Below are 27,113 nucleotides of genomic sequence, written 5' to 3'. Positions count from 1 at the left end.
ATTCCACGCTCTTGGATTGGAAGAATTAATATTGTTAAAATGGCCATACTATCCAAAGCAATTTGGATTCAACGTGATCCCTATCAAAATACACATGACATTTTTCACAGGACTGGAACAAATAATCCAAAAATGTACATGAAACCGCAAAAGACCTAGAATTGCCAGAGCAATCCTGAGGAAAAAGAACAAATCTGGAGGCATAACCCTTCCAGACTTCAGAGTATACTACAAAGATACAGTAATCAAAACAGCATGGTATTGACACAAAAACAGACATATGGATCGATGAAACAGAACAGAAAGCCCAGAAAGAAACCCACACACCTACAGTCCATTAATCTATTACAAAGGAGATAAGAATATATGAAGGAGAAAAGAATCTTTAACAAGTGGTGTTGGGAGAGCTGGACAGATACATGTAAATCAATGAAATTAGAACACTCCCTCACACCATATACAAAAATAAACTCAAAATGGTTTAAATACCCAAATATAAGACATGACACCATAAACCTCCTAGAAGAGAACACAGGCAAGACATCCTGACATAAATTGTAGCAATATTGTCTTAGATCAGTCTCCCAAGGAAAAAGTAATAAAAGCAAAAATTTAAAAATGGAACCTAATCAAACTTAAAAGCTTTTGCAAAGCACAGGAAACCATCAGCAAAATGAAAAGACAACCAACAGAATGCAAGAAATTATTTGCAAATTATGCAATGGACAGGGGGTTAATATCCAAAATATACAAACAATAAACAACCCAATCAAAAAATCAGCAGAAAACCTAAATAGACATTTATCCATAGAAGACATACAGGTGTGTGAAAAGATGCTCAACATCTCTAATAATTAGAGAAACGTAAGTCAAAAACATGATGAGGTAGCACCTCACATCAGTCAGAACAGCTATCATCAAAAGTCTACAAATAATAAATGCTGGAGAGGATGAGGAGAAAAGGGAATCCTTCTACACCATTGGTGGGAATGTAAATTGGTGCAGCCACTATGGAAAACAGTATGGAGGTGCCTTAAAAAACTGAAAGTAGAGCTACCATATGATCCAGGAATTCCACTCCTGGGTATATACCTGGAAAAGACGAAACCTCTGATTCAAAAAGATACACATAACCCAATGTTCACAGCAGCACTATTTACAATAGCCAAGACATGGAAACATCCCAAATGCCCATCAACAGATGATTGGCTTAAGAAGAAGTGGTGTGTGTGTATATATATATATACACACACACATATATATATACACATGTATATACATACACACACACATATATATACACAAATACATGCCATCTGCAGCAACACGAATGGACCTAGAGAATATTATACTTAATGAAGCAAGTCAGATAAAGACAAATATTATGTGGTATCACTTATATGTGGAATCTAAAAAATAATACAAATGAATATATATACAAAACAAATAGACTCACAGACATCAAAAACTTACGGTTACCAAAGGGGAAAGGTGGGGGAGGGGGATAAATTAGGAGTATGGGATTAACAGTTGCAAAGTACTTACATAAAATAGTTAAGCAACATGGATTTACTGTATTGCACAGGGAACTATATTCAATATCTTGTGATAACTTATAATGGAAAATAACATGAAAAATATAACTGAATCACTTTGCTGTAATCTGAAACTAACACAATATTGTAAATCAATCATATTTCAATAAAGAAGAAGAAGAAGCAGCAGCAGCAGCAAAAGAAAAAAATTAATGTAGGGAGTTGCGTAGACAAGTATTAGAGAACTGAAAAGGTAAAGGAAGAACTGCAGTAACATAGAGATAATAAATATCGCAAGTAGCTACCATCCCTAGGGATGAAGGGACGAAAGGAAGAGGTTGGGTTATTAAAAACCACAAACTTGGAGGAGCAACCTACAAAGATGGGATCCAGACCTCTGAAGAGGGGTGCTGCTTAGCTGTGCAGGTTCCTCAAGAGTCACCCAAAAGACGTAAAGTCGGGTGTTAGTTCTTGAAAAGATTGTTTTACTTCTACTTTTTATAGAAAAGATCCCCTTTCTTAAGACATTTTACTTCTACCTATTGGAGAATTGTCATAATGCACTGAATGTGTTGGGGTAAGACACTTCAATACCATATGTAAACCTGCAATATCCACAATGAGAATGGTACTCTCTGCATGTGGCACGAGGGGCCACTGGTTATCCTCTGTCTTCGAGAAACTTGCTGAGTTCTTTCATTCCTTTATGTGTCCTTTCTCATTTTCTTTGATCTTTTTTATTCCTTTCTATAATTTTAATGTGATTTCAAGAGTATCATGTGATAAATGCATGCAATCAGTAAACTATCTATAGCCAGCAATTATACATGTTAATCAGTTATTAATGTATTTTAATGATTATTAAATTATTCATTATAGAATAAAATTATTGTGTTAAAATTCATTTGTAATTTAACATCTTTATTATATCTCTTAAACTCAACATTTGTTTTGTAGGTTCAAAAGAAAAAATTAAACATGAAAATTATAACTGAATCACAACCTGGTATTGGTATAAAACATATCAGCAAATAAGATGTCTGAAAAAAAGAGTACTTCAGAAGAGCTAGAGGATATCACTGGTCAGTTTAGGAAAGAATCTAGATCACGGTTAGTGGAAGAATCTGGAATTATTAAAGAAACATCAAACTCGTTAAAGGAAGCTTCTGATGGGACAGCTTCCAATCAAGTGTGTGAAACACGTCCTAGAAAAAAAAAACTAGGTATGTGTGATGATACATCAACATCCTCCTCTGGAAGTAAGTCTAAGAGAAATGAAGAACAAAGGAAAACTCTCCAGTTTTCTGAAAGAATCACTGCATATGACAGCTTGCCGTCAAAACCTGAAATTTCACGAAATTCATCACTATCAGTCACTGCGATGAGCACTGAAGATCAGGCTTTCGTTGACTCCCTATCTCATGAAACATTAGAAAAAATTAGTCCACAACTCTCTGAAGAAAATCAGAAAGGACTTCGCTTAGGGTCAGATGACTTTACAGTTAACCTCAAAGCCAAGGGTTTGCAAGAATTTCCTAAGGATATTTTAAAAATCAAATGTGTAAAATATCTCTGTTTAGATGAGAATGAAATCAAAAGTTTTAAAGGGGTAGACGTGGGTGATCTGCTAGGACTTGAAATTCTATCCATGCAAGAAAATGGGTTATTATCACTTCCAACTGAAATTCAGTTACTTCATAATTTAAAGCTGTTAAATGTCAGTCACAATCAAATATCACTTATCCCTAAAGAAATATCACAGCTTGGGACTATGAGGCAACTCTTTTTAGATAACAATTGCATTGAGGATTTTCCTTGTGGCTTGGAAAGTCTTGGAAACTTGGAAACTTTAAATCTGGCTAAAAATAAGTTAAGACATATACCAGATACTCTGTCTAGTTTGAAAAACTTGAGGGCTCTCAATCTGGAATATAATCAATTAACAATATTTCCTAAAGCTCTGTGCTTCCTTCCAAAGTTAATTTCACTAAACCTTACTGGAAACCTGATAAACAGTTTGCCAAAAGAAATTAAGGAGCTTACAAATTTAGAAAAACTTTTACTGGATCACAATAGACTTACTTTTTTGGCTGTGGAAATTTTTCGATTGCTAAAAATGAAAGAACTCCAACTGACAGACAATAAATTAGAAGTTATTTCACACAAAATTGAGAATTTTAGGGAACTTAGGATTCTAATACTTGATAAAAATTTATTGAAAGATATACCAGAGAAAATTTCCCACTGTGCAATGATGGAATGCCTTAGTCTCAGTGAAAATAAATTAACAGAATTTCCTAAGAACATCCATAAGCTTAAAAATTTAAGAAAACTCCGCATAAACAGAAATAATATAGTGAAAATACCTGAATATATTTCTCATCTTAATAATATGTTCAGCCTAGAATTTTCAGGAAATTTAATCACAGATTTTCCTATTGAAATAAAAAACTGCAGAAAAATAACTAAAGTTGAACTGAGTTATAATAAAATAATGTATTTTCCACTGGGTTTGTGCGCTTTAGATTCTCTTTATTATTTGGGTTTTAATGGAAATTATATTTCAGAAATACCTGTAGATATATCTTTCAGTAAACAACTGCTTCATTTAGAATTTAATGAAAACAAACTCCTCATATTTTCTGAGCACTTATGTTCTCTTACTAATCTTGAATACCTAGATCTTGGTAAAAACAAAATAAGGAAAATTCCGCCATCCATTTCCAATATGGTGTCACTCCGTGTTCTTATTTTATCCTGTAATAAGTTGGAAACTTTTCCCATAGAAGTGTGTGCTTTAGAAAATTTGCAAGTACTTGATCTTTCAGAAAACCAAATACAGACTGTTCCTCCAGAGATCTGTAATTTAAAAGGAATCCAGAAATTAAACATCTCAAGCAATCAATTTATATATTTTCCTATTGAACTTTGCCAACTTCAATCACTGGAAGAGCTGAATATAAGCCAGATAAATGGGAGAAAGGTAAGAGACAGATATTTGGGGCTTTGTGGGGAAGTTAGGACTGATCGGAATCTAAGCTATAGGGTGTGTGCGTGTGTGTGTGTGTGTGTGTGTTTAATTTAGCTGGAATATTTTATTTTTAGAGGATAGGTTTTTTTTAACCTCAAACGTGGCTTACAAATAAACTTTTCAACACAAGTTTTATAGGAAATTATTCCATTAAAATGAAATACCAAGTAATTAAAGCTGACAATTTTATAGATTTATTTTTATTTCAGTTTAATTGTAAAAGGAGTTTTAAAGTTAGGGATGTAATATAAACACATTATTGAAAATTTGGGAAATTAAGAAAAAGAAGTAACAAAAATTCCCCAAGCATACCATCATAATATAACTACTGGTCATATGTAGATACAACTTACTTTTACTCTTGCTTTTTCTTATGTATAGGATTTTATAAGCAATTATAAAAATACTGTACACTCAATTTTAGTCTTCTATTTTCACTTAAAAGAATTTACCCATGCTATAATCTTCCCAATAATTGTAATAAAAAATACATGATTTATGTGACTAATCCTCTGTTGTTATGAATTTAGTGATGTAATTTTCCATCATCATAAATAATGCTGTGATAAACTTCTTCATAAATATAGCCTTTTTCATATTTTACTATTTCCCTAGGGAATTTCCCGTAAAGAATTGCTAGATCAATGGGTATAAATGTTCTTATAGCATTTCATTTTACTCAATGTAGAGTAAATTTTATGGAAACATTTTTAAAAAATCAAAGCATTACTGATTTATATATTAAGATCTCAGGGAGTGAGTGAAAAGGACATAGCTATTATCTAGCTATATTTAATTTGACCATCACAGTCAAATTAAAGTACTTTGATAGAGGTTGGACTATTATGTGGAGCAAGATTTCCCAGAATCTGTTCCTAAAAAACACTAGTCCTGTGAGCTTTGAGAAGCACTGGGTTCTTCTCTTAGAGAATCACAATGCATTCAGTGTATTAAAAGCTCTGAAGTGTCCTGAACTAAAGAAATCGGTTTGTCTCTATTTAACCCACATTTCCCAAAGTTATTTGACCTTTTTAAGCCTAATACCTGCTATATCATACATTTTCCAGAACAGAAAGGCTACTCCAGAAAATACTTGCTTAAGTAGATGGAATGAATAATGATAATGTTGTGTTTTAAAAGTTGCTCTTGTACTGAAAGACACATTTTAGTTCTGCATTTGATCATCAACTAATTCCTTGGCTGATTCATAATCCTCTCACTGTCTCCTCCTGTATCTTACTGTGGAAGTCTACAAGGTTGTGTCTTTAATCTTCTCTTTTTTATTAATTCCTTCCTAGACCTCAGCATGCACGTGACTCTTAAATCTACATAACTGGAGCTAATCTCTCCCAGTGCTGTATTCCTACAGATTCCCTGGAAAGTCCCTGTTCTTCTACACTTCAATTGTCTCAAACTCGATATAATGTCAAAATCAAACTCATTCTTCTCTCTAATGCAACTCCTTTCAAACCTTCTCCATTTTTGTTTGTGATGCCACTTTCTTCAGACCTACCAACCTGGAAATCATGGAACCATCACCATTTATACCGAATTTTACACAAAAACTATTTCATTTTTCCTCTGAAAAAGCTCTTGCATCATCTCTCTCATTTTCCAGTGTCACTGTTTCCATCCTGGTCCATGCTTATCACTCACTTCATGTCTAGACCACTCCAGGAATGTCCTGCTATTCTCCTTGATTCAGTCTCCTTCCTTTTCTTAGAACTTAGCAAACTATCAGACTTCATTTCACAGGACCATTCTAAGGAATACAGATTCCTTGGATGGGTGGGTGGTTGCCAAAGACACCATTCCACATCATTAAAATATCATTTCGAAGGTCACCAGTTGAGAAAAATGATTTATCAGAACTCCTCTCAAAAGGAACATTCTCTGTAATTGGAAAGATCACTTTAATAACCCTCTTGGGGTGGAATACGCTCAAAAGATTAATTTATATAACAGCATATATTCACTAAATAGTCATCTAAAAAAATAAGTCAGGTTAATCACAGGGCTTTTATTTTGCTGAGTGAAGGATGCCCACAGGAGTCTTCCTTCCATAGCACCTCTATCATCACACAGTTCTCAGGCACTTCTTCTAATAAATGTTGCGCAAGTAATTCAAGAATATTTGTTTGAAGAAAACATTTGTCAAATTATAGACCTAGCTATCTGTCCTGATCTGACTCCTACCCCATAGGCCTGGATTTCAAGTCTTGCCAGAGACTGGTTCCATGTTCCTTCTCTAAATACATCTCCTGCTTTCTATCACCTCTCTTTACTGGTCTACTTCTCACTGGCCATCTTTGTACATGACATTTGTCTTGCCTGAAGTGTCCTGTAACTTCTATACAATCCTATTCATTCTCAAAAGTCCATTTGAGTCTCACCTGCTACATGAAGCTTTCTTTTAGTTCTTTCACTTGTACTGATATACATTCCCTAAACTTCCATATATATAGAATTGTAAACTTTATTTTGGCACTGAGTTACTTATTGATTAATGCTGATTTCTGATTGTTTCATATATGTGTATTTTGTTCCCTGAACTAAATTTTAATCTCTTTGAAGTTAGGGACAGTTATGCTTCTTTTATACATAGAAGGACACTGAGCATAATATCCACTACTCACTGTGTTGTTTGATTATTTCTGAGGGGCCCATGTATTCAAAACTCTTTTGTTCACTTATAGAACTTCCTTTATCTCAAAAGCCACTTGTGATGGCCTTATTTTTTCTGAAGATGCATACTTCTTCTTTGCCTTAGCAGAGTATCTTAATTCCTGTTGCTTTGCAATACTTTTTGTACTAGGAATTTTCATTTGAGGCTATATTGCCAAACTGTGTGTGTCCATTATAAACGGATTTACTGGGCACTTACTCAAAATGCGTCATGACTGGGAACATGAATACAAAAAGTTTAAAACACAGAGTGAAGTGAGTCAGAGAGAGAAAAACAAATACCATATATTAACACATATATGCGGACTATAGAAAAATGGTACAAATCAACTGGTTTGCAAGGCGGAAATAGAGACACAGATGTAGAGAACAAATACATGGACACCAAGTGGGGAAAGCGGGGAGCATTGGGGGGAATGAATTGGGGATTGGGATAACAAATTGTACACTCTAAATATATGCAGTTTATTGTATGTTAACAGTATCTCAATAAAAGTTCTTAAAAAAAGTATAAAACATATATCATGTCATTTAAAAATCCAAGGAGAACACACAAGGGACTAATAAAAAGCAACACTGATGAGAGTAGGAGTGAAGAGATCAAATATGGAAGAGAATAGTTTAGAAAGACTTCAGGGAGCAGGAGAAGAAATCAAAGCAGGGTAAGTTTTAGGGACAGAAGAAAGGGATAAGGTGGCAACAAACACTGAGTGTTGGGAGAGTGAGGAAAGTGGTTAAGAAGCCACGGGGTTGAATTGGTAGCCTTGGTTAGACTGGGGAGATACTTGGATGCTACACAATTTGTTGTGGGTTTTATTAAGGAAGGGAATCACAAAGACTTTGTGACATAGCGAAAATATCTCCTAAAAGGACAAAAAACTCTCCTTCCATTTTATTTTAGAAAAACTTTTAGTCATGGAAATATTTATTAAAAATATAATTGTTTAATCTTCGTTACAGTTAACAAGACTTCCAGAAGAGGTGTGTAATATGACTCAACTTAGAGGACTTGATATCTCAAATAACGCAATCAGAGAGATGCCAAGAAATATAGGGGAACTGAGAAGTTTGGTTAGTTTAAATGCATACAACAATCAAATAAAATATCTGCCACCATCTTTTCTATCCTTAAATGCTCTCCAGCAGCTAAACTTGAGTGGTAAGTGTCAAGCATAATCAATAAGCATAATCAATAAGTTGAGTTTTAGTTTCTATGTTGCAATTTTGCTGACAAGACAGAATGGCAAACAGTCAACATCATGTATTAAGTGTCCATTGGAAGGAAATGGCTCTTTCCGGTACAGAAAATGAGAGCAAAGCACAGGCTCCAGTTTCTTGCCAGAAAGAGGTTATAATTCAGCTGGGGAACCTGAACACATTTTCATTTCTTTTCTGTCTTCTCTGTCTATACCCAGTCATTCATTATTTCTTCCCTTTGCGAACCCGACTTCATCCCTCTCTCTTCACACACCTACCTACACAGCCTTACGTCAGCATTTTCTCTGATTTCCTTGTCTGCTGGCTCCCCTGATCCCACTCCTACACCCTACAATACTCTAATACCTTACACTCTTTTTTTTTTTTTTTTTTTTTTTTTTTTACTGATTTTTGCAATTAAAATGCAGTCAGATGACTGCTTTTTTTTTTTTTTTTTTTTTTTATTATTATTTTATTTTATTTTTTTGGGGGGTACACCAGGTTCAATCAACTGTTTTTATACACATATCCCCATATTCCCTCCCTTCCTTGACGCCCCCCCCTCGATTCCCCCCCACCCTCCCTGTCCCAGTCCTCTAAGGCATCTTCCATCCTCGAGTTGGACTCCCTTTGTTATACAACAACTTCCCACTGACTATTTTACAGTTGGTAGTATATATATGTCTGTACTACTCTCCCGCTTCTTCTCAGTTTCCCCTTCACCCCCCGCCCCCTCCCATACCTCGAGTTCTCCAGTCCATTCCCTGTATCTGCTTCCCTGTTCTTGTCACTGAGTTCATCAGTACCATTTTTAGATTCCGTATATGTGAGTTAGCATACAATATTTGTCTTTCTCTTTCTGACTTACTTCACTCTGTATGACAGATTGTAGTTCTATCCACCTCATTACATATAGCTCCATCTCATCCCTTTTTATAGCTGAGTAATATTCCATTGTATATATATGCCACATCTTCTGTATCCATTCATTTGTTGATGGGCATTTAGGTTGCTTCCATGTCCTGGCTATTGTAAAGAGTGCTGCAATAAACATGATGGTACAAGTTTCTTTTGGGATTATGGTTTTCTTTGGGTATATGCCCAGGAGTGGGATGACTGGATCATATGGTAGTTCTATTTGTAGTTTTTTAAGGAACCTCCAAATTGTTTTCCATAGTGGCTGTACCAACTTACAGTCCCACCAACAGTGCAGGAGAGTTCCCTTTTCTCCACACCCTCTCCAACATTTGTTGTTTCCAGACTTTGTGATGATGGCCATTCTGATTGGTGTGAGGTGATACCTCACTGTGGCTTTGACTTGCATTTCTCTGATGATGAGTGATGTTGAGCATCTTTTCATGTGTTTGTTGGCCATCTGTATGTCTTCTTTGGAGAAATGTCTATTTAGGTCTTCTGCCCATTTGTGGATTGGGTTATTTGCTTTTTTGGTATGAAGCTGCATGAGCTGCTTGTATATTTTGGAGGTTAATCCTTTGTCCGTTGTTTCATAGGCAATTATTTTTTCCCATTCTGAGGGTTGCCTTTTAGTCTTGTTTATGATTTCTTTTGCTGTGCAAAAGCTTTTAAGTTTCATGAGGTCCCATTCGTTTATTCTTGATTTTATTTCCATGATTCTAGGAGGTGGGTCAAAAAGGATGTTGCTTTGATGGATGTCAAAGAGTGTTCTGCCTATGTTTTCCTCTAGGAGTTTGATAGTGTCTGGCCTTATATGTAGGTCTTTAATCCATTTGGAGTTTATTTTTGTGTATGGTGTTAGGAAGTGTTCTAATTTCATTCTTTTACATGTTGCTGTCCAATTTTCCCAGCACCACTTATTGAAGAGGCTGTCTTTTTTCCATTGTATACTCGTGCCTCCTTTGTCAAAGATAAGGTGCCCATATGTGTTTGGGCTTACTTCTGAGTTCTCTATTCTGTTCCATTGATCTTCCTTTCTATTTTTGTGCCAGTACCATACTGTCTTGATCACTATGGCCTTGTAGTATAGTTTGAAGTCAGGAAGCCTGATTCCACCAACTCCATTTTTCCTTCTCAAGATTGCTTTGGCTATTCGGGGTCTTTTGCGTTTCCATACAAATCGTAAGATTTCTTGCTCTAGTTCTGTGAAAAATGCCATTGGTAATCTGATCGGGATTGCATTAAATCTGTAAATTGCTTTGGGTAGTACGGTCATTTTCACGATGTTGATTCTTCCAATCCAGGAACATGGTATATCCCTCCATCTGTTTATGTCATCTTTGATTTCTTTCATCAATGTCTTAAAGTTTTCTGCATACAGATCTTTTGCCTCCTTAGGCAGGTTTATTCCTAGGTATTTTATTCTTTTGGTTGCAATGGTGAATGGGAGAGTTTCCTTAATTTCTCTTTCTGCTCTTCCGTTGTTAGTGTATAGGAATGCAAGAGATTTCTGTGCATTAATTTTGTATCCTGCTACTTTACTAAACTCATCAATGAGTGCTAGCAGTTTTCTGGTAGAGTCTTTAGGGTTTTCTATATATAGTATCATGTCATCTGCAAAGAGTGATAATTTTACTTCTTCTTTTCCAATTTGGATTCCTTTAATTTCTTTTTCTTCTCTGATTGCTGTGGCTAACACTTCCAAAACTATGTTGAATAACAGTGGTGAGAGTGGACACCCTTGTCTTGTTCCTGTTCTTAGAGGGAATTCTTCCAGTTTTTCTCCATTGAGAACAATGTTGGCTTTTGGTTTGTCATATATGGCTTTTATGATGTTGAGGTAATTTCCTTCTATGCCCATTTTCTGGAGAGCTTTTATCATAAATGGATGTTGAACTTTGTCAAAAGCTTTTTCTGCATCTATTGAAATGATCATATGGTTTTTATCCTTCAATTTGTTGATATGATGTATCATGTTGATTGATTTGCGTATATTGAAGAATCCTTGCATCCCAGGGATAAACCCCACTTGATCGTGGTGTATGATTTTTTTAATGTGCTGTTGCAGTCTGTTAGCTAGTATTTTGTTGAGGATTTTTGCATCTATATTCATCAGTGATATTGGTCTGTAGTTTTCTTTTTTTGTGACATCTTTGCCTGGTTTTGGCATCAGGGTGATGGTAGCCTCATAGAATGAGTTTGGGAGTGCTCCGCCTTCTGCAATATTTTGGAAGAGTTTGAGAAGGATAGGTGTTAACTCTTCTCGAAATGTTTGATAGAATTCGCCTGTGAATCCATCTGGTCCTGGGCTTTTGTGTGTTGGGAGATTTTTAATCACTGCCTCAATTTCTGTACTTGTGATTGGTCTGTTCATGGTTTCTATTTCTTCCTGGTTCAGTCTTGGAAGATTGTATTTTTCTAAGAATGTATCCATTTCTTCCAGGTTATCCAGTTGATTGGCATATAGTTGCTTGTAGTAGTCTCTCATGATCTTTTGTATTTCTGAGGTGTCCGTTGTGACTTCTCCTTTTTCATTTCTAATTCTGTTGATTTGCATCTTCTCCCTTTTTTTCTTGATGAGTCTGGCTAATGGTTTATCAATTTTGTTAATCTTCTCAAAGAACCAGCTTTTAGTTTTATTTATTTTTCTTATGGTTTCTTTCCTTTCTTTTTCATTTATTTCTGCTCTGATCTTTACGATTTCTTTCCTTCTGCTCACTTTGGGGTTTCTTTGTTCTTCTTTCTCTAGTTGTTTGAGGTGTAAGGTTAGGTTGTTTATTCGATCATTTTCTTGTTTCTTAAGGTAGGACTGTATTGCTATAAACTTCCCTCTTAGAACTGCTTTTGCTGCGTCCCATAGGTTTTGGGTTGTTGTGTTTTCGTTGTCATTTGTTTCTAGATACTTTTTTATTTCCTCTTTGATTTCTGTAGTGATTCCTTGGTTGTTTAATAGTGAATTGTTTAGCCTCCATGTGTTTGTATTTTTTGCAGTTTTTTTCCTGTAATTGATATCTAGTCTCATGGCGTTGTGGTCTGAGAAGATGCTTGATATGATTTCAATTTTCTTGAATTTGCTGAGGTTTGATTTGTGACCCAAGATGTGATCTATCCTGGAAAACGTTCCATGTGCACTTGAGAAGAAAGTGTAGTCTGTCGTTTTTGGATGGAATGTCCTATAAATATCAATTAAGTCGAGATGGTCTAATGTGTCATTTAAAGCTTGTGTGTCTTTATTTATTTTCTGTTTGGATGATCTGTCCATTGATGTAAGTGGGGTGTTCAAGTCTCCCACTATAATTGTGTTACTGTCGATGTCCCCTTTTATAGCTGTTAGCATTTGCCTTATGTATTGAGGTGCTCCTATATTGGGGGCATAGATATTTACCATTGTGATATGTTCTTCTTGGATGGATCCCTTGATCATTATGTAGTGCCCTTCCTTGTCTCTTTTAATAGTCTTTACTTTCAAGTCTAATTTGTCTGATATGAGTATTGCTACTCCAGCTTTCTTTTGACTTCCATTTGCATGGAATATCTTTTTCCATCCCTTCACTTTCAGTCTATATGTATCCCTTGGTCTGAAGTGGGTTTCTTGTAGGCAGCATATAGAAGGGTCTTGTTTTTGTATCCATTCAGCCAGTCTGTGTCTTTTGGTTGGAGCATTTAATCCATTTACATTTAAAGTGATTATTGACATGTGTGTTCCAATTACCATTTTCTTAATTGTTTTGGGTTTGTATTTGTAGGTGTTTTCCTTTTCTTGTGTTTCCTACTTAGAGAAGTTCCTTTAGCACTTGTTGTAAGGCTGGTTTGGTGGTGCTGAATTCTCTTAACTTTTGCTTGTCTGGAAAGCTTTTGATTTCTCCCTCAAATCTGAATGAGATTCTTGCTGGGTAAAGTATTCTTGGCTGTAGGTTTCTCTCTTTCAGGACTTTCAGTATATCCTGCCATTCCCTTCTGGCCTGCAGAGTTTCTGTAGAAAGGTCAGCTGTTATCCTGATGGGTTTTCCCTTATATGTTGTTTGTTGCTTTTCTCTTGCTGCTTTTAATATTTTTTCTTTGTGTTGAATTGTCGTTAGTTTGATTAATATGTGTCTTGGTGTATTTCTCCTTGGGTTTATTCTGTATGGGACTCTCTGTGCTTCTTGGACTTGGTTCATTATTTCCTTTCCCATGTTGGGGAAGTTTTCCACTAGAACCTCTTCAAATATTTTCACAGACCCTTTCTTGTTTTCTTCTTCTTCTGGGATGCCTATAATTCGAATGTTGGTACGTTTAAGGTTATCACTGAGGTCTCTGAGGCTGTCTTCTAGTCTTTTTATTTTTTTATCTTTTTCCTGCTCTGTGGCGTTTATTTCTTCCATTCTATCTTCCAACTCACTTATTCGTTCTTCTGCCTCAGTCATTCTGCTGGTTAGAGCATCTAGAGTATTTTTAATTTCAGTTATTTTGTTATCCATTGCTGTTTGTTTTTCTGAGTTCTTATGAACTGTTTCTTGTACTTTCTCTAATTTGTTATCGAGATTTTGTATCATTTTTACTATCATTACTCTAAATTCTTTTTCAGGCATTTTTCCTATTTCCTCCTCATTTATTTGGTCTTGTGGGTTTTTTTCCTGCTCCTTTGCCTGCATGGGGTTTCTTTGTTTCCTCATGGTTGTCCAAGCTTTTGGGGTTGCTTGTCCTGGTGATAGAGGTGTTTATAGAAGACTGTCCAAGCCTCAGACTAATGTCCAAGTATTGGAGTAGACGAATATTCAGTCTAGGAAACACATACATGTATAAGACACACAATTATTGAATCCGTTAGGACATAAGGCTCTAGAAAGACCTGACAGAACCCCAGTGTGCTATCAGATATTCAGAGAGAAACCCAGCAGAAATTGACAACTGAAACAGAACAAATCAGAGACAAAAGCAAAAGCAAACAAACAACAAATAACACCCTACACATACAAACATCAATCCAGGGAGATTTTGTAAGCTAGGATCAAATATAGAAATGAGCTGGAGTACCACCAGAGAGAATGGAGATTCTCAGAATGTAATTAGACAACTGTACTAAGAACTAAGATAAAGACAAAAGCCTAATATTAATACCAAGGCAGTGCATCATCTGGAGAATAGAGCAAGGAGTCTGAGCAGACCGATAGTGTTGCTTATAAGTATGTTAAGATAAAATACACTTAAAATGGCTGGAAGAAAGGGGAACAGAAGAGCGTAATGTGGTTGGAAATATGCAAAGAAAAAGAAAGGAATAGAAGTGTATAAAAGAAAGGGATGAAAGGAAAGTATGAAAGATATTTTTTCCGTACTACCAAAAACTTAGCTAGATATAGAAGTATTTTAAAAGGCAAAACCAAAAAAAAAAAGAAAAAAAAAAAAAAAAGAGTAAAAAATATCCTTATAAAATTATGTTGTAAAACTTGTAGATCCCTTAGGGCTAAGATCGTATTTAATAAATCAAAAAAAAAAAAAAAGAGAAAGGAAAAAAAAAAAAAAAAAATCCAGAACTGATCCCCGAATGGACCAGTTCAATAGGTATTGATACTACTATTTCTGTTTCCTTAGCGTCTCAGCTGTAAGTGTCCTTTTCCTTGCCTTGGGTTTTTTTTTTTTGCGTTATTCTGTGACCAGCAGAGGTTCCTTTATTGTTCGTCTGTAAGCCTCGGTGTGTGGGGAGGGAGAGGGTGCAATAGTGGCTCCTTCTCCTGGGAGGGAGTGAGCAGTGGCGCACTGTTGCTTCAGTCAGGCTTGGAGGTGCCTGTTGCAGAGGGCGCTGGTGGCTCAGGCGTACACAGAAAGTCTTAGAGTTGGGCCTCTCTCGGGGTTTTTTCTTTTTGATGCTGGTTTTTTTTTTTTTTTTTTTCTCTCGGCAGCCTCCCTGCTGCTGGCGTTGCAAGGAGTTTTAATCTAGCCCCGCCCGAGCGCCTGAGGGTGCTTGTTATCCCTGAGCGCCTTATGTGGCCCCGCAGGGCATCTCTCCACTGCCTGTTGCAGAGGCGCAGAAAGAGAGAGAGAGGCTATGCGCGCGGCTCCTCCCCCCCGCCCGGGAGCCTGCAGCCTCCAGCCGCCATCATGGCCGGGCAGCTCTCAGGGATCGGCACTCCTCTCCGCGGACCTCCTCCCTCCTGTCCTCTCGGTCCGTCACCCTACCGGCAACAATGTTTCTCCCCCTGAACCAGCTCTCTGGTTCCCACGCTCCCGCTCCTGGACCCTCCGTTCAGCCGCGGATCGATGTCTCGGTCCGGGAACGCTGAGCTGCGCTGCGGACCCTCCGTATGTTTCTCACTCCCTCCCGTCTGCCACAGCTCCGCCGCTTCACCCTCTTTGAGCCCTCGTAGATGCCTCCCTACCGGCTATGTCAGGTTCTCCGCAGCCCTTTCCGGTGTCCGAGGCCGTCTGCTGGTGTTCAGCTGGTTCTCTGTGGGAATGACTGTGTCCTTCCGTGCATTCCCAATGCATCTGTGGAGAGGGATGCACTCCACGTCTCTCTACTTCGCCGCCATCTTTTTCTCCTCCCTTACACTCTTTTACAAAGTAAGTCACTTCAATAACAACAACAAAAAGTAAATCACTCACTCTCAAAATATCAGAAAAGAATTCCCAAAGCTTGACTAGTAGTTTTCTTTTTTTTTTTTTATAAATTAATTTTATTGGCTGTGTTGGATCTTTTTTGCTGTGCGCGGGCTTTCTTTAGTTGCGGTGAGTGGGGGCTATTCTTTGTTGTGGTGCGCGGGCTCCTCACTGCCGTGGCTTCTCTTGTTGAGGAGCACAGGCTCTAGGCATGTGGGCTTCAGTACTTGCAGCAGATGGGCTCAATAGTTGTGGCTCATGGGCTCTAAAGCACAGGCTCAATAGTTGTGGCACACGGGCTTAGTTGCTCCGCGGCATGTGGGATCCTCCTGGAGGAGGGATCAAACTTGTGTCCCCTGACTTGGCAGGCAGATTCTCAACCACTGCGCCACCTAGGAAGCCCAGTAGTTTTCTTAATAATTTTTATTATGAAATATTTCAAACATAGATAAATAATAAACACCTAGGTACTTACTCTCAGGTATAAAGAACGCTAACATTTTGTGATATTTACTTGAGGCGTTTTTGATTGTTAAGAAATAAAATAGAATTGAAACTACTTTTGTACTTTTCCCCAAACTAGAAGTAACCACTGTGCTGAAGTTGGTGTAAATCTTTTTTCTATCCATGTTTTTATACATATATATCCATAACAAAGTAACATTATTTTGAGTTTTTTAATTTTATTACATCTTATCATACTATATGGTATGTAAGTTACCATTCTGTAACTTGTTTTTTCATTTGTCATATTTCTAAAATTAATCCATGTTAATCTATACATAGACCTATTTTATTCATTGTAAATGTTGTATAATATGTATAATAATCAATTATATGGTTAAATAACAATCCATTATCTTTTTGATAGATGATTAGGTTGTTTCCAATTTGTGTACTACTATAAATATCCCTGTATATGTTCCTAGTATACATCTGCTTGAGTTTTTCAAAGTGCATATAGCTGTAAGTAGAATCACTGGATCAGAGGGTATGTACATCTTCAACTTTACCAGATTTGAGGAAATTTATGTCCATAGTGGTTGTACCAGCTAATCTCATAAACAGCTTGGTTTCTAAAATTATATCTTTCAGTTGGAAGTAGCACTTATAACCAGAGCCTTGCACCTTCTTAAATTCAGAGGATTTCTAGATTAAAAACAAACTCATCTTTTGGGTGAAGTAGTACCAGTAGTACAGTAAAACCTACAGTAAATATATCAATTCTTAGATATGATGCAACAGGCGTTTGTCTCCTGAATCCCCAGAACTCCTAGTAAGCTGGCTATGTAGGTATATATCAGTTTGCAACAACTTGCAAGAAATTATAGTGTCAGCCCTGCAATCTAATTTTTTCAGTCCCACTTTTGTATTATGGAAAAGTTTTACTGTTTTTTTAGGGAGGTTATCTGTTTTGTCCAAGTGTAGGACATACTGCTACTCAGCTACTCTTTGTGCATGAAAAAAACAAAGGCTGACCAGAGTCTTCTGGCTCACTGGAGAACACAACTACCAATAGAAAGCATATTTCTCTCGAGGCTTTCTAGTACAAGAATCAAGACCAAATAGGAAGATCGTAGACCTTTCTGCAAGCTTAGCCTGCTCTGTGAGTGCCTATCAGAAATAGAAAAGTGTATCAATCAGGATCCAGTCAGGAAACAGAAACCACACCTTAGTTAATTACTAAGTAAAATGTTATTAACTGTTTAACTAAAAGGGTAAAGAGAGAAGAATCTTAAGGTTATCACAAAAGTAGCAATGGCAGGAAGCAATAACCACTTTATGGCTGAGGGAATAAAGTGAAGAAGTTGAAATTATTAAAATTTAGAAGTTTGGAGGAGGGGTCACACAGCTGAAGCTGAGTGGTGAAACAGAAGTCTGAGGATGAAGTACTGCTTGCCTGGTGCTTGCTCCTGTGAGCTTGGGGGTGGTGAGTGTGCGTTTGTATAGGGGTGTGTGTGGGGGTGTGTGTGTGTGAGAGAGAGAGAGAGAGAGGGAGAGAAAGAGAGAGAGAAGGGAGCTAGTTCTGCGAGTGTTGGGAAAACTGCAAACTGCATTCAGCCGTTAAGGGCAGGAACTGCTGCTGGTGGCGTAGGAGTGTTGCTGGTGTGACACTCAAGGGAAAACAGTGAAGGAGCCCACAGAGGTGGGTTTGGATCTAAGAGATAATCGCTACACAATTGGCATGACCCTAGTCTCCAGCTTTCCTTGCCAGATTTGAAGTTAGAATCTGTTTCCTCCATTCATAAGATGAAGCTAACAGGCATACCCATGTCATAAATTTGGTTTGTGGACTGAATGAGACTTTGAAAGCTGGTAGTATTTTCATTATTCAGACCAAATACATTTATACACAGTCTTGAGAATTAGTGCCCTCTGTTACTAACGCTAGTGGATTTAGGAAGATAGATAACCACTATGAACCTCAGTTTTTCCAACAGCAAAATAGGAAAGCTATAACTTCTGCTTGTTCGTAGAGTTGCGGACATACAATAAAACTTATGAAAATATTTTGATAAATGTGAGACATTATACCAATGAAAGGGATTTACAGATTAATTCGTTGCTTTCTTCATAGCACAGACTTTGAAGTAGGACATTATTTAGAATTCCAGCTTCATCATTCACATCATCTAGATTATCCAATTTGCTGGTATAATTTTCGTAGTGCTCTATAATCTTTTATTTCTGTAGAATCAGTAGAAAGTTCTCACTTTCAGTTTTGATTTTAGTAATTTGAGTCTTGCTTCTTTTTTCTTAGTCCATTGAGCTAAAGGTTTGTCGATTTTGTTGATATTTTCAAAGAATCAACTTTTGGTTTTGTTGATTCTATTGTTTTTCTATTCTCTATTTCATTTATATCCACTCTAATCTTTATTGTTTCCTCCTTCTGATAGTTTTGGTTAATCTGCTTAAAGTTATTAACTTGAGATATTTCTTCTTTTTTAGTGTTGATATTTTCAGCTATAAATTTTATCCTAAGCACTGCTTCTGTTGCATCCGTAATTTTTGGTTATTGTGTTTTCATTTTCATTCATCTCTTTGTATTTTATAATTTCCTTTTTGATTCCATCTTTGACACACTAGTTGCTTAAAAGTATGTTGTTTACATTTGTAAAATTTCCAGTTTTCCTTCTATTATTTTTGGTAGTTTCATTCCATTGTGGTCAGAGAAAATATATTGTATGAATTTTTTCAATCAATTTTAATTTATTGAGACTTGTAGTCTAATATATGGTCTATCATGGAGAGTGTTCTATGTGCACTTGAGAAAAATGTGTATTCTGTTGTTGGAGTGTTCTATGTATGTCTGTTAGGTTTAGTTGCTTTATAGTGTTGTTCAAGTCCCCTATTTCCTTACTGACCTTTTGTCTAAATGTTCTATCCATTATTGAAAATGAGGTGTTAAAGTCTCTATCTATTATTGTAGAACCACTTATTGCTCTCTTCAATTCTATCAATATTTGCTTAATATGTTTTGGGGCTCTGTTGTTTGATATGTATATACTTATAATTGTTATATCTTCTTAATGTAATGATCTTTTTATCAATACATACTGTCCTTTGCCCTTTATAACAGTTTTTAATTAAAGGCTGTGTTATCTGATATTAGTAAAACCACCCCAGCTCTTTGGTTAGTATTTGCATGGATATCTTCTTCTGTCCTTCAATACCTAGAGCCATAAAAGAAAATACTATTTTCCCAGTCTTTGCAGCTTAGCTCTAAGCTGGGGCCCTTGAATGCTAAGTCAGGGGACCTATGACTCTGCCTTAGCCTTCTTCTCCTGATTGTGTGAAGCCCAGAAATCCACCACAGGTGCAAGCCTAGGATCCTCTCAGTTCTCTTCTGTGCCTGTGTCCAGTCCTGGATATGCTTACTGTATTCCATTTTCCCCAGGATACACTGTGGCCCTTCTTAGCCTTTTTCCCCCAAGAAACTTCCTCTTTGGTCTCCTCCTTCCTGGGCTTTTGGATCTGTTTGCTGCTTTCCCTGTCTGCTGTTCCTTGTCCCAGGTGGGCACAGACAGTATATGTATTTACATGTGACAACAGCTGCCACCAGGAAGGCAGCTCCAGCCTGAGTTGGGGGAGCAAAACAAAGGTCAGTCTCTATGTCAGTCCCTCTGGGAATCAGAAGACAGGTCAAAATGCAGAACCTCAGTATTAAAAGAACAAGGTCCATTTTGGCTTTCTGGCACCAACAAGCTGCATCAGGAATGCAGACTGCCCTCCCCAGGGCTGTTGCTGCTGTGCTGGGAAATGCAGGGTGGTAGGGAGATGCATGAAAAAGCCATAGTGCTCTCTTACCAAAATTCTGCTGCCTTTTTCTTCACTGAGCAGTATCCTAGTAACTGTAAAATTCTGGATTAAATTCCAGAATTCTGAAAAAGCTGATTCTATCACCCTTTTCCAGCTTTTGATTGTTTCAAGTGGAGGGTCTGGTTTTTTGAAAGGCCTGCTCTGAATTTTCTGTGACATTCATTCTAGGTGTGGTTTTCATGTTTATTTATACTGCTTGGATTTTGCTGTTTCTGGTCTGTATATTCATGTATTTTACTAAATTTGGGGATTTTTTTAACCATCATTTCTTCAAAAAATTTTTCTGCTTCATTTTCTCTCTGTTCTCCTTGTAAGACTCCAATTACCTTTATGTATTGTTCTACAAATCCCTAAAGCCATGTGTGTGTGTGTGTGTGTGTGTGTGTGTGTGTGTGTGTGTACAGAGCTTTAAGCATATTGATCTGCCTTCAAGTTTACTGACTTGCCTTTCATCTCTATTCTACTGTTAATTGTCTCCAAATAATTTTTAATTTCAGATACTGAATTTTTCAGTTCTAGAATTTCCATTTTTTTCTTTTTTATAGTTTATATTTCTCCTCCAAGATTTCCTATTTTTTCATTCATTATGAGAATACCTTTTTATTCTTGAATATCATTGTATCAGCTGCTTTAAAATTCTTATATTTTAACTACAATTGAGTCATTTTTTTCTTTTGGGAGTGAGCCACATTTTTTCTGTTTTGAATCCTGAACTCTATAATCAATTCCATTTTTCTCCAAAGAATGTGATATTTGTTTTTGTTGCTATTGTTGCTTCATCAGGCACTTAAGTTGCTGGACTAAAAATACAAACTCCTTCCCTGCAGTTGGCAGCTCCTTAGATCTCAGTTCAGTACTTTTAGCCATTAGCTGTTACATCTGTTAACTATTGGTGTGTGAGACATTTCCACAAAATTTAGCTTCTTAAATTAATAAAACATTTATTTCACATAGTTTCTGAGGGTCAGGAACCCAGGAGGTGTTTAGCTGATTTGTTCTATCTCAGAGTCTTTTATGACACTGCAGCCAACCTGTTGGTTGGTGGTGCAGCCAGGCTTGATTAGGGCTGATGGATTTGCTTCAAAGCTTATTTATGTGGCTATTGGCAGCAGGCTTTAGTCCCTTGCCATAAGAGCCTCTTTATGACATAGCAACTGGTTTTCCCCAGAGCTAGTGATATCAGGGAATGAGAGAGAATATACATAAGTCAGAAGCAGCACATACTCCAAGAAGAAATGAGCAACTCTGGTACTCAGCTCTTGGTTTCTAAGTACCTTTCTTCACTAAAAGGAACCAAGTTCCTTTATTTTTGGCTAAAATAACATAACCACAAATATATAAATAGCACAAAGGCAAACTTTAGGCCAGTTCCTCTTGAAATGACTGCAAATTCTTACTTTGTCAATTATCACAGTTTTGTTTTTTATGTCAGGTTTATATCAGATTAAGGTGGTTTTTAAAAAATTACATTTAGGGAAGTGGAGCTTAATCTTCACTCCTCGAGGGTGAACCAAACTTCATAACTCAGTTTTAAAGAATAGAGTATGGAAAGGAGAAAATCAAAACATTACACTGGAGAAACCTGGCAAACACTATTTTAGCCAAGGGATAAAGTTGAACATGCTAGTGACATCTTGTGGATGTCAGGTATCCCTGGTGTGATGAGAGCACTTCACCTCTGTAGTATTCTTTCCAAAAACCCATAACCCCTATCTATTCATGAAAAAATATTATCGGAAAAACTCATATTAAGAAATATTCTACAAAATACCTAAGCAGTACTACTCAAAACCATCAAGATCATGAAAAACAAGGACAGGCTGAGAAATTATCACAGACCGGAAGACATAACTGTGTGCAGTGTGCTATCCTGGAATGGATATTGGAACAGAAAAAAGACACTGATGGAAAATGTAATGAAATCCAAAAATGTCCAAAGCTTATTTAATAGTAATGTGCCAATGTTAGTTTCTTGGATTTTAAAATGTAACACAATAATGTGAGATGATAACATCAGGGAAAACTAAAACTAGATGAAGAGTATATAGGAACTCTATATAATTTCTGCAACTTTTCTGTAAATCTAAGATTACTGCAAACAAAAAGTTTATTTAAAAAACTACCATTATGGTAGTGGAATGAAATGCCAGGCTGATATCAGCCCAGCTGATATAGCTGTGTATCAGTCCAGACTGGGTGGGAAGGCACCAAGGGAGACTATCTTGGGAAGAGATCAAGTACCATGCATATAAATTTCTTGAAAAAAGATTTATGGGTTGGGTTAGTGTTAAGTACACAGAAAACCAAGCAAACAAACTAAAAGTTAAGGTGAGTATCATCTCCAGAAAAAAGACCAAAAAAATTATGCAGGAAAGGAAAATAAATCATCATTTTCTACATGGCTCAGCTAGTATATATGGTATTTATATAGTTACAATATTGTAGACACTGAGCATCAACTTAAACAAAATAATAACCAATTTGGAAGAGAAAATTAGGATTTGTAGTTGTGGAACATAGGTCGGGAAGAAGAAAGCTACATCTTCATCTTCTATAGCTGAGAGTCAAAAGATTATGCTGAAACTAAAAAATCAAGAAGTACCATTATAAGCATGTTATTTACAGAACTGAGGCAAATACTTAAAGAATCAGGTAAAACAGATCAAGTGCTTACCCTGGAGAAGAAGGGGATAGTGTGGGACTGTTGTTTTCTATAACAAACTTTGATGACAAATTCTTGACTCTTTATGTGCATTCTAACTTCAAATAAGAATTTCAAATGTTAAAAAAAAAACTACCATCACACTTACTCTGTAGAGTCCTTTCCTGTATTATAAGAGGAAAGCCTCCTATCTCATTTTGTCATTCTCTATGAGAAAAAGGAATCATTTTGCTCTGTTTCTATACTTCCTCCTTTTCATTCCTAGCAAGTGGACAACAGTAAGAACTTATGATTTGCCAGCACTGTGAGGTTCCTCTGAAATTTTGTCAGTGAGACACAGTAGATGCTCTTTACATAGTCATTTGTCTACATAGTTTTCTTTTACAGAAGAATATAATTCAATTATAGTTTTTTTCTACTAGGAAATAATCTGACAGCTCTGCCTATTGGTATCTGCAAACTTTTTTCACTGAAGGAGATAAATTTCAATGATAACCCTTTGCTGAGACCTCCAATGGAAATCTGTAAAGGAAAACAACTGTATACTATTGCATGCTATCTACAGAGGGCAGATGAGAGAGATGGTAGGTGATGAGTGAGTTGTTAGCTAGCTTACAAGTCATTTTCTGGTATCTGTAAATTAACAAATAGTTTGCCTTAATCAGAGTCTTTCAATCTGGCAGAGACTTTCAAACATTTATCATCTTCCCTTTTCTGAAGGCTAGGAATTTATTTTGGTAATTTTGATTATTTAATTTGGGTCTATACAATTTGAACCATTGAAAACAGGTAAATTTAAGTCACAGGTGAGCTGCTTCCCACCTATTGGCCTCAATGTACTTCTAGAAGTTTCTCATCATGGTTGTGGCCAGACTCAGAGAATCTACATACAGATTATTTCATCAGTTGTGATCTGTAGCACCCCATATGTAGTTGTCCTAAAGGTCGTATTTGGCCTTGAAGGAAGTTCACAGATCCTTTACATTGATGCCAGTCAGTTCTTGACTCATTATGACACCTGTCTGCAATCCTTGGGCAATCTTCATTCCTTCTGTTCTTTAGTACTCCTTTGGTGTTCCTGATTACTTCAGAGAGCGAGTCCATTTTCTTTAAATGCCCTTTCCCTGGACCAGATGGAGACTGGTTTCTCCAAGACTTTGAGATGGATGTTTCACTATCCAATTCTTTCCCTGGGTCTGGGTTCTCAACAACTAAGCTTTTTTCTGGGACTCTAACTTTGCCGCTCATTGTCACTCCTCAGAATAGATTCAGATTTTGGCCCTCCAATTTAATGCAGTATTTAAGCATTAAATCAATTTAATGATCCAGATTTGAGGAAAGAATACATACAACTGTCCCCCCAAATCATTCTATCATGTATCCTGTCTATGTAATCAGGAGGTTTATGTCATCATCATACTATAATCTATTAAGATGGTCACTAAAGATGTATAGTCCTCTGTAAGCCATGTAGGCTATCATTCAGAAGCTTTTGCAAGACATGGGTCTCACTGATGGAAGGAACCTAAGCAATAAAAAAGTCACAGTAGTTGTCTTCTCTAACTTGCTATGAAAGTTGGTTCTGCTAATTATCATAAAAAGGGGGATATTTAATGGTAACTTTATTTTTATAAAACAAAGCTTTTAGGGGTTTCCAAGGATCTATAAGGCATTCCTGTTAAGTAACAGTACTTTAGAGAAGGGCTGTAAAATTACATGATTGAATTCCCTTGTTAAAATTCTGTTACTCAAGTTCCTGAGGAAGGAAGATTCACATGGTTCTAGCCTCTATGGGGAAAGTTCAATGGGCAATGACAACAGATCAAAGTCAGCAAAAGCAGGAGAATCCAAGTCATTTATCTCCTTTCTTTATTCCCATGGGCCCTTCATACTGCAGGCTTGGCGCCCAGAGAAATTGGAAAGGAAGTCATCATGGGAGACATATTTATTCTGCAATTAACAAAGAACATGGGGTCTCTTCCTTAAAATTTCACTTAGGAGATTGGATTTTCAATTATATCGTATCAATACCTGAGGGATTAATGGTATGGATAAAAATTTAAAGACAGAAAGCATAGAACATATTTGAGATGATTACAGAGGGGTGCCAGATCACTAGTTCTTGAAAGTTCTCAAATTACCTTGGTTAACAAAAAAATGGATCTAGTTCAAATTACCTAGAAGCCTTTTTATAAATTAAAAATACTCTACTTATATCTAAGTCAACATTCATTGAATAAGTAATTTGAATATAAAATAAGCATGTATATACCATATTTATAGTAGATTTGAACTTGGTTTCTCAGGATGGTACCGAAAGAAGCATATAAAAAAGCCAGAATTGAAGGAAAGAGTTAAATTCATTCCAAATCCCGAAAGAATTAAGGGTTTGATTGATCACTTTGAAGTGGCATGTGATATCCTTGTAAAAAGACATTTTATGTTAAGTAGACATTTTATGTTATTTATGTTTAGGATTATTCAGATTTTAAAAGAAATGGAATAAATGGTTCAAATTTCAGTTTGTGTATTAGATCTGCACTTTATTTTTCAATTTTATTTTATATATACATCTTATAGGAGCACAGAAGTAAAAAAAACCTAGCTGTAATATTAACTTAAAACAGAGTATGTTTTTCAAAAGAGATGACCTAAATTTTCTTTTACGTTCAAATATAGAGAAAATTTTAGCAAAGATCTTCAAGATAGTTGCCAATAATATTAATGAAACAAGTTTTCAATTTTTGTGTCAAAAATTAAACCTGGCAATCTCAGAAACTGACAAGTCTACAATAAGGTATGTATGAATGACAACAATGTAGTATAAGTTTATTCTCATGTTCTGATTTATATCATATTGATATTACATGGTTTTGAATCATTCATATTAACAGGAACTCTAATATGCTGTAAAAGACTGATTTTAGTTTATTATATATTTGAGATACATATGGGTATAGTAGTTTTAGAGCAAGTACTCTGAGGATAGACTGCTTGGCTTTAAATTCCAGCTAGTTTTGTGACCCTGGATAAGTCCCCACACTTCTCTGTGCCTCAGTTTCTTCACTGGTAAAATGGATAGACTTATCTAAGAGAGTTGTCATGAGATCAAGTTATAAAGCATGTAGTACTCTAGCAGTAATGTACTGGTTTATAGTAAATAGTCCACAATTATTTTGAGGTCTTAAGTAACTCTCTCTTAGAATCAAATGTTAATTGAACTGTTGGTTTTCTACAAGGAAACAAGGGATGGCATGAGACTAATATTCATTTACTATGTATGTGCCAAATTCTGTGCTAAATTTTTATATAGACTATCTTCACCAATTATTTTAATCCTCGCTTCATTCTGGTAAACTAGGTTGAAAACCTAGATATACAATATTGATGTAGTCTAAAACAATGTTCTTAATTGATAATTAAAATAATTATTATTTTCAAAAATTTCAGCACTGTTTCACTAAGTGAGAGAGTTCACCGAGCACTTGATAAGTGGAAAATGGAAAATAACTTGTCAGTAACCACTGTGGCTCTAAGAGACCAACTAACTCGGGTGCTAACTATGATAGGAGCATATGAAATTATGGACAAAATAACAGCTTTAAAACTTTCTACATGTGCAATTAAATTCTGAACAGTATATCCAGAAGAACTGAGAACTTATGATGCACTTATATAATTGAGACTGGATACAACAGAACTGCACGTCATGTCTTTTTTCATGCATTCCTAAGAGATGATGACAATTTATGGCTACCACTCTAGTACCATCATAATAAAATAGTGCAGACACCATTTTGTGTATTCTGTTGCCTTTCTACCCTCCCTTCAGAGATACAGATATAAAGACAGCTCTTCTTAAGCTATTATAAATCCTTAGGCACTCTTATCCCTACTGGAAAAAGTTTAAAAATAGAGAAAGATTAGAGACAAAGGCGTTATACTTGTGAACCAATATTTCATTTTGTACTTCCAAAATAACAAAGACAATAAAATATACAGTGTTTAAATCCAGCCTGCAAAATTAATTCCTTTGTTTAATTTGGTCTCACATCACGAAGTTTCTGTGTCTTTTAAGTAGATAGTTATTTTATAAAGTTAAGAAAAATTTGGAAACCCAGGTCACACTACTTTGAGTGAAAAGTGAAGAATCCAGAAGTATCATTAGTTTCATACATGGCTGATGTGATGG

General features: G+C 36.2%; 1 protein-coding gene across 1 annotated transcript; it reads left to right on the top strand.

The window, feature by feature from the left end:
* Positions 1–2,571: 2,571 nt before the first annotated feature.
* Positions 2,572–26,555, top strand: LRRD1 (leucine rich repeats and death domain containing 1). The gene is made up of 5 exons (XM_057733610.1): positions 2,572–4,518; positions 8,212–8,410; positions 23,344–23,505; positions 25,601–25,718; positions 26,372–26,555. The coding sequence occupies exons 1-5, from the start codon at positions 2,572–2,574 to the stop codon at positions 26,553–26,555; spliced, it is 2,610 nt and encodes an 869-aa protein (XP_057589593.1).
* Positions 26,556–27,113: the final 558 nt, after the last annotated feature.

This window comes from Hippopotamus amphibius, chromosome 4 (genome assembly GCF_030028045.1).
Source record: "Hippopotamus amphibius kiboko isolate mHipAmp2 chromosome 4, mHipAmp2.hap2, whole genome shotgun sequence".
Taxonomy (NCBI): Eukaryota; Metazoa; Chordata; class Mammalia; order Artiodactyla; family Hippopotamidae; genus Hippopotamus; species Hippopotamus amphibius.
The sequence above is the reverse complement of the archived record's forward strand: the minus strand, read 5'-3'. Positions and strand labels throughout refer to the sequence as shown.

Excerpts from the sequence above, each read along its gene's own strand:
- LRRD1 (XM_057733610.1), top strand. The coding sequence starts at position 2,572 with ATGTCTGAAAAAAAGAGTACTTCAGAAGAGCTAGAGGATATCACTGGT. Across the intron at positions 8,411-23,343 it reads CCAGCAGCTAAACTTGAGTG|GAAATAATCTGACAGCTCTG; the intron begins GTAAGTGTCAAG and ends TTTTTCTACTAG. Across the intron at positions 25,719-26,371 it reads ACTGACAAGTCTACAATAAG|CACTGTTTCACTAAGTGAGA; the intron begins GTATGTATGAAT and ends CAAAAATTTCAG.